Here is a 16791-nt window from a genome sequence, read left to right on the forward strand (position 1 = left end):
GGGGACCCAGGCGTGGAGGGGGTCTCTCCATCCTGAGCGGCCTTCCTGCATGAGGTTTTCTAACAGGGCTCTGGGGTATGTCTGTGCTGCTTGGGTATGGGCAGGTGCCTGCCCTACCCATGCTCCCTGCCTGGATGTAGGTGGGGCTGTGAGCCTCAGTGAGCCCCTCCTCCTCCAAAAACACAGCACTCAGAAGGTGAAATGCTGACTTACCTGCTGGTCTGCCTAACCTGGACTGGCTCTCGGGCCTGGCAGAAAGAAAGGAGTAGAGTGGGAGGCCTCAGAGGTGTCCAGGGGCGGGGCCAGAGCAGCCCAGACTGATGTCCCGCCCCCTCCTGCCCCACCCCATCGAGGCCAGACTGCTGGGGTGTGTTCAGGCAAGGGTGATGGGGTGGTGTCAAGAGCTGGGGCCAGAGGACAGCAGGGCCATTCCTGGGAGGCCACCTCCAGTTCTGCGGCAGGCTGAGAGCAGATGAAGCTGGTCTGGGGGCCAGGAAGGAGAGTTGAGCCCCTTCCCTGCACCACACACTGCATGTAAGCCCAAAGCACCGGTGTGTGCACATGCCCACCACACGCTGGGCTCCTCAGGGGCATAGCTTAGGGCTGTCTGGGGTGACTTGGCACAGGCAGGGGGGTTGGTGCACCCCCAAAAGGGACCCCAAGCCTTCAAGTCCAGTCCATGGCCCCTGCCCCGCCTTGTTGCGTGCGAGGCCCAGCCTTCCTCACACTTAGCTCTGATGCAGCCTCTGGGAGCACCCCGCGCTGCTCCTCCCTGTGGCCTTTGCTCCCAGCTTCCCTGGACAGGACTGCCACACCCACACCCTGGGAGCCCCTGCTGTCTTGTGATGCCCAGCCGTCTGCCTCACTGCTCCTGCCCAGGGCTGCATACAGGGTTAGGGTGCCCAGCCCTAGCTGGCTGGGGGTGAGCCTGTCCCAGGCAGTGGCAAGCTCAGGGCCCCGCAACCCAGCGCTCCAGTCTGAGTGGTAATTGAAGCCATTAGCGCGCCAGCCTCTCCCTCGCCGCCGCCGGGTAATGGCAGGAAAAGCTCTTCTCACTCGGCACTCTTGAGTCGGCGGCTGAATCCCTCCCCCTCCAACCACCGCTGCTGCCACTGAGACAGAGAATCTGACATTTTCCCTCTCCAGGGAGGAGGAGCAGAGGGGGAGGGGAGGCAGGCCTTGCTTCTTGGCCTTTCCCTCCAGACGGAGGGCAGTGAGGGTCTTGGAGCTCAGTCTGGAGGGCACTGATTCACCTGAGCCAGTGAGATCCAGGCCATGCCAGACAGTGGTCAGAAAAACCCCAGAGGAGGCCAGACCACAGAGGTGTGGGCAGGACCCTGGCGACTTGGGTAGGTTTTAGAAGCCCCCACCCCCCAACCTGACTCAGGGAGGGGAACAGGGAGTAAGTCGGGGAGCAGGAATGAGCTGTTTCTGACTGTCCTGGAGGCCTGGCTCTGAGAACTCCAAATGCAGGTGGCAGCCTTTGCCTTGTGGTCATGGATACAGATAACATGCATCCTGTGTGGGGTGTGTAAGACTGTGTGTATGTAAGATGTTTGGTGTGGTGTGTACAGTAGGTGTGTGCCTTACAGGCTGTATATACAGGGAGTGTGCAGCAGACTGTGTGTGTGTGTGCACATCAGGCAGTGCATGAGGGGGTGTGGTTTATACAGCCCATGGTATACCTCATGCAGTGTGTGTATGTATCAGCATGTATATGGGGGGCGCAGTGTGTGCAGCAAAGGTGTGTGCTTTAGGGGCTGTGTGTACAGCAAGGCGGGTGTGGTAAGCAGCCTGAGCAGCATGTGAGGAGGCAGCCTTGCACTGTGGGAGGTCAGAGATGGCTGTGTCTGGGCTCCTTGTCTCTGGGACCTCACAGGATCCCTGCTCAGAGTGTTTCATCAGTGGGACAGCTGGCAGAGGTGAATGTGGGACAGAGTGGTTGGGGCTGAGCTGTTCTCAAGGCTGCAAAGGCACCTCAGCACTTCAGTGCAGCCAGACCAGCAGGGAGGATGCACCAGACAGGATCCTGCCCAGTGTTTGGTCTCGCCTACCTGGTGTCAGGTTCTTGAGGGGGGACCAACTGTCGGGCATGTGGTGTAGTGACTGGGGTAGGGGGCAGTCAGTGCTGGGGTTGGACTCCTGGGTTCTGCAGTGACTGTGATCCTGGCTGTCTCTGGGACCTGTGGGTGATGAAGGACCACCCCTACATGCCTCCCTCCATCCCTATGCAGTCCCTTTGGAAATATTCCTGGATTCCTGGAGACAGGTGAACTGATGAGCAACATATGACCCTGTCCTGAGGTATCTTGGGCTGGGCCAGACCTGGACCATAGTCGAAGGGAGCTTGTTTTCATGGTGAGTGGGTGTTTTCCCAGAGAATCAGCTCTCCCTGCTCCATGTTCCTCCCTGGCCCAGGCCTGATTTTGGGGTTGGGGGGTTTGGATAAGGGCTACCACAAGGCAGAGGTGACTTCCCAAGTCGTAGGCTGTGCTCCCTTCCTCTTGCCTGCATATGATTCTAGGTAGCAGGCTGGTCTTACAGAAGCTGGGCCTGTCACCTCCCTGATTTGTAGCCACAGAAAGCATAGAACCCAGGCCAGTTCTGCGCCCCCCTACAGCGAAGGCGTGGCCTGCATGCTTCTGGTCCAGTGACCAGGCTCTGTGACCTGTGCTTCCACCTCCACCCCCACCACGGCCGTAGGAGCATTTGGGACCATGCTGATCTGAGGCACTGCAACCATTTCCTGGCGAGTTCTGGTCCAAGCACAGGGGTTGGAGAGGTGTCTGTTAGGTGGGCACTGCCAGGAGGATCTTGAAGGTCAGAATCTGGGCTTCTTAGTACCTAGAATCCCCCATTTTTTCTAGTTTTGCTCTGCCTCCAAGTGTACTCCCTTCTGAATAAATCCTCCTGTGGTGTAGACATATGCCTGCTTCTTCTGTTAGCCACAGACACTGGCATCTCCACTGTGCCCAGCCTAGCCCCTAGCCCTGTAGTCACAAGTACTTACAAGGCCCTGCTGTGTACGGGGCTCCCTCACTTACTCCCAGCCTCATGACCACAGTGGAGTGGGCAGCTATGGGAACAGCTAGCCAAGTTGGAGGCTTTAAATGCCCCTGCGTGTATACATGCTTATCCTTGGTAAGGTGCCCTCTCCATCTGGGTGCTAGGGGAGAGAGGATTTTAATCAGGGAGTGACATGATCAAATACATGATTCAAAAAGGTCCCTGGGGGTGCAGAGTTGGGTAGAGGGAGATGAGTGAGAAGTTGGGACAGTCTTGTAACCCAGGCAAGAGGTGGCAGTGGCCCAAACCGAGGCAGTGGGGAGACTGGGCTACAAACAGTTTAGAAAGAGCAGTGGCCTTCCTGGTTATCTTTGGGATTGAGGAGGTGAGAGACTCTGGATTGCTGGCTGTGGGACCAGGTAAGTGGTGGTGCTGTTTTCTAAGATTCAGGTATGGGAGGAAGACCGGGTTTGAAGGGGCAAGTTGATGGTGAGTCCAGTTAGAAGCCTATTGTGTCGGATGTGTGCAGGCATCCAGGGGAAGTATCAAGGGGGCCTTGCTCAGACGTGCCTGGCACTCCAAGGGTCACTGGAGTTGGAGTCTTGAAGGCTGAGCAATGGCAAGTCTCAGGAAGCCAGAGCCAAGAGGGGTGGAAGAGGACCTGGTTGGAGCCCCAGATGTCAACTCTTCATGTTAGAAGGGGGCTTTGCATAGGAATCTGGTGAGGAGGTACCTGAGAGGTAGGAGGAAAACTCAGTGAGGCATGGAAGTCAAGAGAAAAGAGTCTTGGAGGCGGGGGGGGGGTCAGCAGGGTGGGGTGCTGTCCACAGGTCAGGCAGGATGAGCACTGAGGAGTGTCCTTTGGATTTACCTCAGTGGACTCACACTTGACCTTGGTGAGCACTGGGCTGCAAGGGGCCTGAAGGGTGAGTGGGAGGCTGTCAGTGGTCAGAGTGACTGGGCCTGAACCTAGGAGGATAAGTGGATCAAAAGAGTCTTTCTGGAGTAGAACTAAGGTGGGGAACCCCAGAAGAGTCCACTGTGGGCAGGGCCCACAAGCCAGAGCGTGGGTAGGGTGTGTATCCAGGGAGCCCCCAGGTTCACCAGGATCTGGGGTGGGGAGGCCACCGTTGCTCTCGGCTCTGTCTACAGGCCCCAAACAGCTCAGATTCAAAAACAAAACAGGCTTTTAAGATGCCAAGTTTGATGAAATCTGAGTGCTGGAAGAGGTGGGAGTTTTCTCTTAGAAAAAGCTGAAAATCTAGACTAAAAACTGCGAAGGAAGATGGGCCCAAGGCTCCCAAGGCCCCCCAGGCCTCTCCTTACTGCGTGGGGGTTGGGTGGAGTGGGGCTTACTGGGAGAGAGTGGGAGCCTGTGGGTCTGGGTTGGCCTTCCAGCTTGCTAGGGGGTATCTTGGCCCTCACCCTGCTGAGGATGGAGCAACCTCAGGAACAGGGTCTGAGGTGGCCTTGGTTTCCTTAGAGTGCAGGAGGGTGGGAGCCCACTGCCCACAAGGCTACTTACGTGTCTTTGCACTCCCCGTGTCTCTGTCCCTTCCTGTGTCTCCAGGTGCGTGTGTCTCGGGATACTTGGGTCTCTGACTGCATGTCTGCACATGTGTTTCCATGTCTGCATGCACTGCCTCTGGCTCTGCTCGCATGAGTCTGTTTCCACAGGTGCTTGTCACTGCAGGTGCCCCTCCACACACACAGGTTTCTATTTTTGCACCTGTCTCTTTCTCCACGTATATCTCTATAGGTCCCTGGCTGTGAACGTTTCTAGGTGTCTGTGTGTTAGGGACAGAGGGAGGCCAGGCCTAACATTCACAAACAAGGGAAGAAGTCAGGCTTAGAGACGGCTCCATCCCAGGGAGCCTGTGTGTGTCTGTGCCTGCATGTGCACAGAGGCGCTGTGGAGCTAGGTGAACCTGGGTGAGAAGGTCGTGTGGACAGCCAGCACTGCCCGCCCTGGGAGCCTACAAGGCGTCTCCATCTGTCGGCTTCCCTGATGCAGCCCCTCCCTCAGGCCCAGACTCCCGCCTCAGGCATCCCAGCCTGAGCTGGACAAAGAGACCTGTGTGTGCTTTGTAGGGGGCTTCAGCAGCCTCCCTCCCTGGCAGCCAGCCTAAGCAGATCCCCTACCCTCACCTCATCTTTCAACCCAGGTGTTTGTCTTACCTCCAACCAGATTCACCTGCCTCCTGTCACCCCACCCTCCCACAGCCTTTATTCAGGCAGTCCCTGCCTCCCCCAGAAAGCTCTCTCTGCCTGCCATGCTGAAGTGTTTCTCCTTGTTGCATCTCCTACTCCAGGAAGCCACCAAGATAGCAAGTGAGCTGTGGAGTGGAACTAGTCCAGCCTCACTGCTGCTGTGGGATCTCAGTCAAGCTCCTGCCCCTCTCTGAGCCTAAAACCCCCAACCCAATCCCCGTCCCCATACATGCCATGATCTTCTGCCCAGTGGGGACAGCAGAAGGAGTCAGGTCTCCTACTGCAGTTATCTGAAGACCAGCATGGTTCCATGCAGGAGCCATTCATGTACACCCACCACGAGTACCCAGAGACCTGTGTGACAGACCTTTGGGAATGTGTGCACCCTAGTTGTGCATGCAGGCGGAATCCACAAACAGCTGTAGAGACTTGGGCTCCTGGTACCTCTGGCGTCCCCTCAAGTTCCCGTGGGCTTTTCTTCCTGACCCAGAACCCTCTTGTCAAGAGGATAGAGAGGCCTCAGCCCCGCGTGCACACATGGTGCAGATACCCCATGCAGGGGCTGAAGCCGCAAGGCAGTTGTGGTGACCTCCCTGCACTGTGCTGGGCACCCCCGGGACCCCCCATCTATTTCTGCGTGGGTGGAGTGGGAAGGAAGTCCCAGGGGAAGGTTCCCTGGAGTTGGGAAGCTGGCGTGGGGCATGGCGGCTCCACCCAGCAGGGGCGGAAGGGGCGGCAGCAGCTGGACCGCGGGTGCGCGCCAGCACGGACACGGGCACGCGCAGCCCTTCCGTTGCGGTGCAGTGGTGCCCGCCTCTCCGCCGTTGCCACGGTTACCGGGAGGCCTGGAGTGGGAGGGGCCCTTTCCGTCTGCTCCACAGCCCCTCCACTTGCAGCACAGGTTTTGAGGGGACTGACGGGGTGTTGGAATTTTGAGTGCGCACCCACGGGTGGCCACGTGTAGGGGGCAGTTGGGTTCATCTTGCAGTAAAAAACGCCGCTGCTTGTGTGCAGGGGTCTGCGGTGGAGTGGCCGAACCCCGGAAACCCGTGGAGGGCGTAGCACAGATTTGCGGGGGAGGGAGGTTAGATGGTGGCGTGGCTCCCCCAGGGCCGCCCGTCGCCTCTGCCATTCCCTCCCAGCACACTCCCAGAGCCCCAGTCCTACAGGCACAGGGCCCCTCCACCTGATCCCATCCCCTCCCCACCTCTGATGGGACTGTGTGACCTTGGGCAGGTTTCTAGATTTCTCCAAGCTCAATGTGTTCATTTACTTCGTAGGTTTTGGTAAGGATTAAATGATTTTGTAAAGCATTTTAACTCAGCATCTGCAATGTAGTAAACGCTCCATTCACATAACCTTTTTTATCCCTCATATCTGGGCCTCAGTTTTACTGATTGTTGATAGGTTTGGAGTGAGCCTGTGACTTCAGCCTGAGGAAGAATTTGCCCTGGGCCTTAGCCAGAGTGGTTCAGGCTATAGTGGACCCAGCTCCTGTGGGCACGTGGGGTGCGAAGGGGATAAATGTACCAGTCTGGTGGATTAGTCAGTTTATACCATGCCCAGTGCAGTGCCCAGCTTGGCCAGACATGTGCACAGCAGGCATTCCTAACCGGCTGCTGTCCTTGGCTACTTTTGAATGTGCTGTGGGCCCCCCGGGTGAGCATAGGAGGAAGAAGCTGCAGCGGGTCACTCCTGAGGGGCTGGATTCCTCCTGTGAGACACACTTCTCCTCCCTGAGGTGCCATGCTGCAGCTTTCTAGTTCTGCCTAGAAGCCTTGCTGGCACAAGGGACTGGCTTTTGAGTCCTGCTGTTTTATGGACAGCTCTTCACACATGCCGGTTTTAGGCTCTGGCTGTAGTGCCTGAGGGATGATCTGAGCCAAGGACGAAGCCACTAAGGGCGCAATAATTGAGGGAGGAAAATTAATTGTCCTTAATTTGGCGTAAATCCCAAAGACCTTCCCCGTGTTAGGAATTCAAAGTAGATTCCCGGGACACAAGGCTGTAGAAGTTTGTACTTTTTCCCTTCTCCTTGATCAGTACCTTGCGGGTAGAGCTGGAGGCCAGCTGACTCCTGGGCCCTCTCTCTAGCAGGCCCTGCTACCCCTCCCCCTTTGCTCAGGAGGGCTGAGCAGGTAGGATTGAGGTCTGGGAAGAACTAGACTGGCACCCTGGTGGGCTAGGATGGTTCTAGAAGTCTTGAGTGTGCCCTAGCTGCTGGGGAGGACAAGGAGGGAGGAGGGGAGCCCTGTGCCTCAGACTGTGCCTGAGCCTTCATGTGAAAGAAAGCAGGTAGCAGCAAGGCCAAAGGAAGGCAGTCCCCTGCTTGGTGCATCCCAAGTCTTGCTTCTTTTCCATCCTCTTTTCTTGTCACCGTTTAACATTTTCCTTTGAAAAAAATCAGAGCTGAAAGTCAGGATGCTGTGGAATCATATTTACAGCCAAAGAGACACTGGGTTCACGTCTGGAATTTATAGGGCTGCAGGTAGGGATGCATACTGCTAGCTACCAAGAGATGCTAGGGAGGCAAGGCCATGCTGGGAGTCTTACTGCTTCCCAGTCTGAGACCCCCTTCTCCTGTTGGGGCCATGGCCTCTTGGAGATACCCCTGGCAGCTTGCACCTTAGTGGGCACCCCTCCCCCCAGCCCTCCCCCAATCTGGCAGCAGATAGAGGGATGTCTTACCCCTGCTTGTTGGGGTTCCTCTAGCTTTCTCTTCTTCTTGCACCCCCTAGTCAGTCCCCCTGGGTTTCTTAGAGCCTCCAAGGGAGACTAACCCTGCCAGTCTTTATGTTCTTCCCTACTGAAGATGCTCTGTGCCTTTTCCCTGGCACAGGACCCTGACCTCAGCAAATGTCCCCACATGCCCACCGAGTGCTGGGTCTGTGGGAGGGAGGTCAGAGGCCTAGTCTCCTGGTCTGTGGAGACCAGCTGCCCTGCCAGAAGGCTGACAAAGGACAGAGTTCCCCTTCCCCCACTGACATTGCAGGCATCCATACTGGTGGAGAGGCTCTACTGAGTTCTCATACATACAGTCTGTGGTTTGCTCCCGGTAAGGAGGGCCTCTCACTAGCCCAGAATGGGAAAGGGGGGCCCAGGCCCTAGCCTTGGTAGCTGTCTAACCTTGTGGCTCAAGCCTTGCTAGTTATAGTAATAACGTCAGCTCATACTCATTGGGTGCAGATTCTTTATAAGATGCTGACACTGTCCAGCACCTTATGCGCTATTGGATATAGTCCTCATGATGGCTTTAAGAGGTGGGCATTTACACCTGTTTACAGGTAAAAATGGAGGCACAGAGAGGATTAGTAGTGGGCCTAGGTCACAGAGCTAGTTAGTGGTGGAGGTGGGACCCCCACTTGGCCTGTAGTCATCCAGAACCTGTGCTCCTAGCCCCTTGTGCTTCCTGGGGTGGGGACTGGGCAGCCTAGCCCCATCCCCCAATCCCTCAGAGCTGTGCAGGAGTCCATGTGCAGCAGTAGTGGGGATGTGCTGCTGATGTCTCTTTTATTGCTCCGATGGAAGGGACTCCTCCATGAACCACCAGCCCCTAGCAAGCTGGGAAAAGGTAGCCAGGGAGTTTTGCCTTCCCTTATCAACTTCTGGTGTCCTCATAGAGCTTTTTTAAATCTCTTCAGCCTCCACATGCTTGGTCGTGGTCCGGAGGCCTAACTGCAGTCTCCAGGGTCAGGACTGAGGGAGGGAGAGGGGTCCAGATCAAGCCTGCACTAGAGAATAGGCCAGAGTTAGCACCAGGGTCTAGAGTGGGTCATTTACAGGACAGGGTAGCCCAGAGTCAGGAGAACCCAGGATGTGATGTGGGGCTCTGCCGTGCAGTGGAGCTGAGGGTTAGATGCAGACGGTGGAGGGGATAATGCATGTGCAGATAAGGGAATGGGGGACTGGACAGCACAGGAGCCCCTACAGCACAGTGTCCATATAGCACTTTCTGCTGTGGCCAGCAGAGCATCAGTCCTTATTTTTCCCAGGGCTCAGGAATGCTGACATCTTTAGTGTGAGGCATTGTTTTCAGATCCAGAAACTCTTAACAGGGCAGGGTGGGCTCCACTGCAGCCCCCTGCCCTGCAAAGGACTGGCCTGGGCAGTGGGACACAGGACTCTGGTTCTCCCATGTTGGGGCCGGCTTCATGCTTAGAAGTCAGGGATTAGGGAGAGGAGTCTGGAGGGAGTCAGGACAAGCTGCCCACAGAGTGGGGTCCTAGCGTGCAGGCAGTGCCAGCCCTAATGCACACATCTGCTCTTTGTCTGCAGAGGAACATCTGCCCTCTGGGTTCCCCTCCATCGATATGGGGCCCCAGCTGAAGGTGGTGGAGAAGGCACGCACCGCCACCATGTTGTGTGCAGCAGGCGGAAATCCAGACCCTGAGATCTCTTGGTTCAAAGACTTCCTCCCTGTGGACCCTGCCACAAGCAATGGCCGCATCAAACAGCTGCGTTCAGGTAAGCAGAGAGCGAGGATCAAGGGGCTGCTCAGACTCAGGAAAGGTGTCTGACCAGAACCCGGCACAAGCTCCCCTCTTGGGCCTGGGTGCCTGGGAGCCCCAGGAGACCTCAGCCTGGACCCTCCTACAGGTCTGCCCGGCCTAGGGAAGGGAGCTTGGCAGCAAGGGCTGTCATGGGAGATTCTTCTACCTTCTTGGGATCCTCAGAGTCTAGACTTCTGGAGAGACCTGTTCCTTGCAGCACAAGTAACGTGCCCAGGGTGATGTTGGGCTCTGTGAAGGGGCTCTGTGGGTATTCATCCTCCATTCTCCCTGTTGCCTGGCCTGGGAGGCGGCCTGGATGTTTCTTCTCTTTGCTTCTCTAGACAGCAGGGATTAGCCAGGAAAAGAGGCCAAAGATGCCTCTGCTGTCTTAGTTGAGCCAGCCTGGAGCCCTGGGAGTAAGGATGCCTTCAAGACCTCGTGGGAGGTGTCGCCCCTGTTGATCGCTCCTGTGAGGCTCCCGCCAGCATCATTGATTCAGTTTTTGTGGGAACAGAGCAGGCGGGAAAGGAGGCTCAGAATCAGCTTAGCTGTATTCTGCATCTGCCACCAACCGGGTTGGACCAATAGATCTTGGGCCAGAAGCTCCCCCGGGCTAGCTCTGGGAAGGTGGGCTTGGGTGGGATGACTGGCACCAGCCAGAGCCCCTGCTGCCCATCAACTATGATGTCAACACCACAAAGAAGGACGTGACCCTGCCTCTTTCAGGGTCCTGTAGGCCTCAGAGGTGCTCCTGCCCCTCCCCACCAACTCCCACCAGGTGAATGCTCCAGTGGTGCCCAGGGGAGGCGGGAGAGATGAACCACCCAGCAGCGGCAGGATTCTGGCCTCGGCCATGGTCGCCAGAGACAGCCTACGAAGTGTTAGCTCATTTAATTTAATTAAAACTCAACAAGATGGAGGCAGCTGTAGCACAGTTAATTAAAACAGCCATAATCAAGGCAGGAAATGGTCCGGCAGCGTTTGCGGCTGCTGCCCAGCGGCCGGCACGGTTCAGCTTCTCCGTATTTCCCACAGTCCCCCAGGCTGGCTCCCCAAGCAGCCAGATGGTCCTCCCGCAGGCCTGGCCTCCACCCCAGAAAGGCATTGACTGTCCATGACAGCAGTTCTGGGAAGGCATGCCTTCTCGCGCGTCGTGCATCAAGTATTTATGTAGTGCTTGCTGTATGCCGGGCCCTGTGCCACCCATTCATTGCCCTGTGAGTCAGCTCCCGCCCACTACTCCACTGACTGCTGCTGAGGCCTAGGTGTCCGCGCCCTCTCCCAGCAATGGATACCCTTTCCTCCCCCTCAGTCACTCCTTCCCACTTCTCGCTGGCTTCCCTCTTACTTCTCTGTTGTCTTCTGCTTATTCCTCCAGCCAGGGAACCCTTGCTCCCTGCCTTTGCCCCAGGGCCAGAACCTCCCCCAGGCCAGCTCACCCACCCCCATGGCTTCAGGGCCCTCCTCCACTCCTGCATCTCTGAGTTCCGTCTCTCCAAACCAAACATCTTGCGTGGGCTCTAGACTGAAAAATCTGTCTGTCTCCTGGGTGTCACCTTTACTGTATGAGTGGTGACCTCCTTCCCAGACATCCATGCCCTTCTCTGACTGACTTCTCTGTGAGTGGCAGCCCCACAGCCTGAAACCTGGGACATAGCTCTACTCCTACCCCAGTAAGTCCTCGTTGTCACCCACAGACCTCTCAAGTTGGACCCTTTTCTCCTTGGCTACCTCAGCTGTACCCCAGTCAGTCACTAAACACTGCTGTCCCTGCCTCCAGGCTCTCCCCTCTGTCCCTGCTGCAGCAGAGTTTGCTGCTCATGTCCCTCTGCTCTGACAAACCCAGTGGTACATCACTGCCTGTGTGTCAGGAGCACACTCCTGGGCAAGGCACACAGAACCCTTCTCCACCTTCCCAGCATGCATCTCCAGCTTTATCTCATTAGGCCCCCATTGCACCGTTTATTAGCTCTGTAGGCCTGGCTAAGTTATTTGACCTGTTTGAGCTTCAGTTTCCTCAGCATCATCAGGAAGCAGTTAAAGTAAGGATGAAGTGAGTTGATGGCGTTAAGGCGCTCATTTACCGCCGGCGTCTGGTGAGGGCTCCCTGAATGGGCTCTTACCTCTGGCCACTTCCCACTTGCCCTGAGCCACCCTGACCATGCTTGTCCTTTGCTCACATTCACCAGAACGGGCAGCCTCCCCCTCCTCTGCCTCAGGAAGGCCTACTCCTTCAGGACTTATTCTGTTTTATGTCGTCACTGTCTGACTCCAGCTCTGCTCACTCAGACCGGGCACTTCTTGTAGAAATGGCCTGGGTCTGGCTCCCCTCTGTGAGGTCCCCCAGTGCCCAGCATGGGAAAGGTATCTCTGAGCTCTTGTTGATGAATGATTTCATGAACATGACCTTTGGGCCCTGTCCCTACAGACTCATGTCCACTCGTCCCACTGCCCTGGTCCAAGAAGACCTTATTTGACCTTTCCTTCCTCCTGGAAGCTGTGACCTGCCAGGGTCCAGCTGCTGAGGGTGACCCCTGAAGGGCCTCATAATAACAGACAGGACTCTCTTCCCTACCACTGCCTGACTCCCAGCCTCAATGGCTGCTGCCCCATCCTCTTAGAAGGGTGCAGGGCTGCTCCATGCCCATCTGACAGGGACATCCCTTTATAGAGTGGAGTCAGGCCCCCAAACACTCAACTGTTTACAGCAACCGTCACGGTTTACGCACCACTGACAGCTCACAAAGTGCTCTCCTGCTTTTTGTTGAACTTGATTCTCCTGCAGCGCTGAGAAGCAGGACAGGCTGTGGTTATCATGCCCTTTAACATGCCTTTACGGCTGAGTTAAGGGAGCCACCTGGGGTCGCGCGTGGAGATCCAGGGCCAGGGAGCTCACCTGTGAAGTCACCCAGGGGCCTGCTGGTATCATATATACCGAACCTGGGGCCTGGGGAATGCCTGGACCCGGCAAATATTCCAGAGCTGCACAGACCTGTCCTTCCTGGAGCTCAGCCCCTTGCTGACCAGTACCCAGAACTCCTCAGGAACCTGCGACCAAGCCCCAGCTCGTGTCCCCAGGGCAAACCACAGCACATGTCCCCATGACAAGCCTCCGAGCTGGAGCAGGATAGAAGGCAGCTGGGGCAAGTGCAGCTGGGTCATGAGCTTTGCTTCCCAGGCACCTTCCTCAGTGAGGTGACATAAGGTGCGGCCACAGGGGCCCCTTCGGGAATTTGAGCTTGAGACCCAGGTTGGGTGCAGCATGCTCAGGGAGAGGGTAAATTGAGGCCAGAACAGGTAGCATCACTGGAACAGCAAACAGGTGCTGACTTCCAGGTGGGGCTCAGAGCCAATGCTGACTCCTGAGAAGAACTGTTGGCCAAGCCTGGGCAGAGCTCTGAGGAGATCTCCTGTGCTCCGTTCATCCCAGTGGCCTGTCGGTGTGCACCCAGGGCACAGTCTCCTGCCACCCCATGACAACCGAGCCAAGACTGGCACCTCGAGCAGAAAGGCCAGCATCTGGCTGTGGGAGGACGCCCACTGGCTCTAGTGGAGGGGCCACGGAGCAAGATGCAGAGCAGTCTCCAACGTGGGCCCCTGACTCCACCCCACCATCAGCCCGGTCAGCCAGGAGGGCATTGTTGTCAGTGCATCGTCATGGCCCATCTCTGGCCTGAGCTTACTGGCTCCTCTCAGGCAGTGCTGAGTCCTGAGTCCCTGCCTGTCCCCCACCCACACCCTGTGATGTGGAAAAGGAAAGGCAGTTCTTCTTTCAGCTTGGGGGAAACGACTACTCGGAGAGGCCCATGAGTCATCTCCCACAGAAGGTCAGGTTTTGGAAGAGCTAAAGCTGGAAGCCAGGTCGTGGTCTCAGACCTCTCAGGCTGTCACCCCTTTCTGGGTCAGGCCTGGACTGCAGGTCAGCAGTCGTCAGCTTTTTGGTCTCAGAACCCCTGATTATAAATATCAGAGGAGCTTTTCTTTGTGTGGGTTTTATCTATCAATAATTACTATATTGGATGTAAGACTCAGAAGATTTTTAATATTTATTAATCCACTTTATGATTAAAAACCCTTGAGTGTTAGCACAAATAACATTTTTAAATGAAAAATGTTATTTTCCAGAACAAAAACATTTAGTGAGAAGAGTGGCATTGTTCTGTACTTTTACAAATCTCTTTGATTTGGGGTTTAACAGAAGAGCAGGTGGATTCTCATACTTCTGTATTGGACTATCGTAATATCACAATAATGGAGCCTCTGGAAAGCCCTACTTTATGTTCACGAGAGAACAGGCAGGAAAAGGACAAATTCTTAGTATTGAAAAGAGTTTTGACCTTGTGGGCCCCCTGAAAGGGTTTCAGGGGCACTAGAAATCCCCAGGGCGACCATGGAGGGCCGCTGTGATGACGGTTCTCCCCAGTTTTTCTGCAGCTCCCCCACCCCCATCACCTCCTTTGTCTTCCCTCCAGCTCTGTGTCTGCAGGAGGCAGCCTAGGGCAGTGGGAGGGCTGTGGGCCAGGGCTGGTCAGTTCTGCCACCTCACTTATAAGCTCTGTGACCTTGGGCTTTGGGCAAGTCAGTGTTCCTCAGCCTCTGTTCCGTCATTCTCAGCGGAGACGAATAATTCCAACAAGGGTGTCATAAAGTTCAATGAGATAGTGATCAGTGTGTGTCCCCTGTCACCCTTCCCTCCCCTGGAAGTGGGCAGAGGGTCAGAGAGGGTCAGGGTAGACAGTGCGGGTCTGGTCTGGGCCTGCCCACAGGTTCCTCACTCCTCTGGATAAGGCAGTGGTAGGAGACAGGCTGAGCACAGCGTCAGTGGGGGCACCTGTTGGGAAGGGAGCCCATGCAGACCTCATAATAGCCCTGCACTAGGTGTTTGGAGGGTGAGTGGTCAGTCCTCCCAGCTGCTGATCCCTGGCCATGAAGCACTGAACAGGCAAGGGCTGAGCCCTGCCCTTGGGTTCTCACCAGTCGGGTTTGTGGGGAGCTCAGTAGTCACTCAGTTTTCAGCAGGGCTGAGTGGGCTTTACAGAGAGGCTGCCGCTGTTTGTCAGTTCGCCCCGGTTCCCACAGCAGGGCTGGGCTGCTGTGTTTGTTCCAGGAAGACCTGGTCTCGTGGTAACCTATGGCAAGCCCTCCCTTTAGCCCTTTCTTCTGTCTGATTAATGCCCTGGTTTGTTTTGGTAAGTGCTTTGTTTTAAAATCCTATCCATCTCTGGAATTTGGGTGGCCCCGTGGGGTGGGTTTGCTACTTTTATTCACCTTCTCCTCCATTGGCTTCAGCCAGCTAGGTCTGCAGGAACCCTGAGGAATCCACCTCCCTGACTCCTATCACCTCCAGCCCTGCTGACCCCCATCCAGCTCTCCTCAGAGCAGTGCCAGTGACCTGGGGGGCAAATCTTCACCTTCCCTCAGTCTGGGCTTGTGCACACATCACCTGCCGGCCGGCCTAACTCAGGCCTGGATTTCTCCGTGTATTTAAGGCCCTTTCTCATGTTTTATTTTATCTGATTTGGCTTTTTGTGGCTTTCCTTCCTTTTGTACTAATGCTTCTCTCTGATCTTATTTGCATTCAAATTACCTCGCCAGGTGGTTCACCAATCAGAGGTAAGAATGCTGTCCGTGCATCTCGCCACGCCACTGCTGTCACCACCACTCCATCCCGTCCAGTCCTTCACCTCCCCCATCCCCATTCTGACCTCTCCAGCGTCCTCATCTCCAGCTCCAGCCCCCTCGATACTGCTGGCCACCACACACATCCACTCTTGGTCATTACCTCCTGTGGACTCATCCATTACAAGTCTGGATTGTGGGGATTCTCAGCTGAGCCCTGCCTACTTCCCGGGCCTTCTAGGCCAGCCCCACAGGAGGGACTCTGTCGGCTCCCACAGTGAAGCCAAGCCCCAGTGCCCAAGCCTGGGCACAGAGGAGAGTCCTCCTGTGAGGTGGGGGAACGTGACCAAGCCTCCTCTCAAAAACCTCTCTTGTCTTGGGGCCCTCAATTATTACCTGACTTCCCTTTAACATCCCGACCCAATAGAAGAATGAGGACCACCCTGTAAATCTCTTCGGCCCAGCAAACACTTAACAGTCAGTTAAGACTTTAGTGTAGATGATGAGATGACAACAGAGAAATAAACAGGGTCCTGCGTAACTAGGTCATGTGACCTATTAGCACCCAGCTGCTTTTATGCAGCTGGGCCTGCAGTCCGGTTTCAAAGCCCCGACTCTGGACTCAAAGATCCATGTTCAAGTGTGACTTACCACCTGCATGACCTTCAGAAAATCGGTAACATCTCTCATAAGGCCATTTCCTGTGCTTTAAATTGGGGCCAGGGCCACACCTCATGGGGGCAGGAGAGGATGAGGATTTAGGCGGTGTCTGACACAGAGCAGACCCCCTGTAAAATTCTTGCTTTGGTACTGTTTTTATTCACCTCATTTTTCCGCACCTCTCTCAGTGTCCTTGGCGACATTTAGACCCTCAGAGGGCCAGGATATTCTCAGGACAGAAGTCGGGGCTGCGAAGAGCAGCTGCCTCCCTGTGCAGCATCTTGTCCGTTACCCCTGAGGGCAGGGCTCGCCCTCCAAATCCCCGACCTGTCCTCTCAGCCTACACTGACTCTTCATGCTCCTCTGCTGGGTCTTGGTATTGGTTATGGATTTGGGGCTTTCAGTATACACATAGGTTCAAGGTCTGTGTTGTCCCCCGACTAGTCCTGGCTCTTGGTGCTGGGGAGCCTCCTCACCCAGGTACCACTTCCTGTCACCACCTGTGACACCAGCCTCCAGGTCTTCCCCCACCGCAAAGTGAGCTTACCTCAGTGCAGCACCCCACCCCCCAGCCAGGGGCCTACCCCCACCTGCTTGAATCAACATTTTCTGTAACAACGTCCATCCATCCCATAAACATGACCTGTTGGGGGCACATCAGGGCTGTTCACACGGAAGTTGGGTATTTGGCATCTGTCCTGGGCCCTCATGCTCCCTGATGCCCATGGGGAGGGCTGAGGCCAGGACCACAGAGCAGGCGAGCCCCTTGTCATTCTGCATCAGGACCGAGCCCAAGAAGCCTTTC

General features: G+C 55.9%; 1 protein-coding gene across 7 annotated transcripts in view; it reads left to right on the top strand.

Annotated features, from left to right (window-relative positions):
• PTPRF (protein tyrosine phosphatase receptor type F) overlaps positions 1-16791 on the top strand; it is an 81860-nt gene that overhangs the window by 24293 nt on the left and 40776 nt on the right. For all 7 annotated transcript variants that reach the window (XM_036893202.2, XM_036893205.2, XM_036893210.2 and 4 more), the window contains exon 6: positions 9493-9681. In XM_036893202.2, the coding sequence (XP_036749097.2) occupies positions 9493-9681 (189 nt within the window). The remainder of the gene's footprint in view (positions 1-9492; positions 9682-16791) is intronic.

The sequence above is a fragment of the Manis pentadactyla genome, chromosome 4 (genome assembly GCF_030020395.1).
Source record: "Manis pentadactyla isolate mManPen7 chromosome 4, mManPen7.hap1, whole genome shotgun sequence".
NCBI classification, from domain to species: Eukaryota; Metazoa; Chordata; class Mammalia; order Pholidota; family Manidae; genus Manis; species Manis pentadactyla.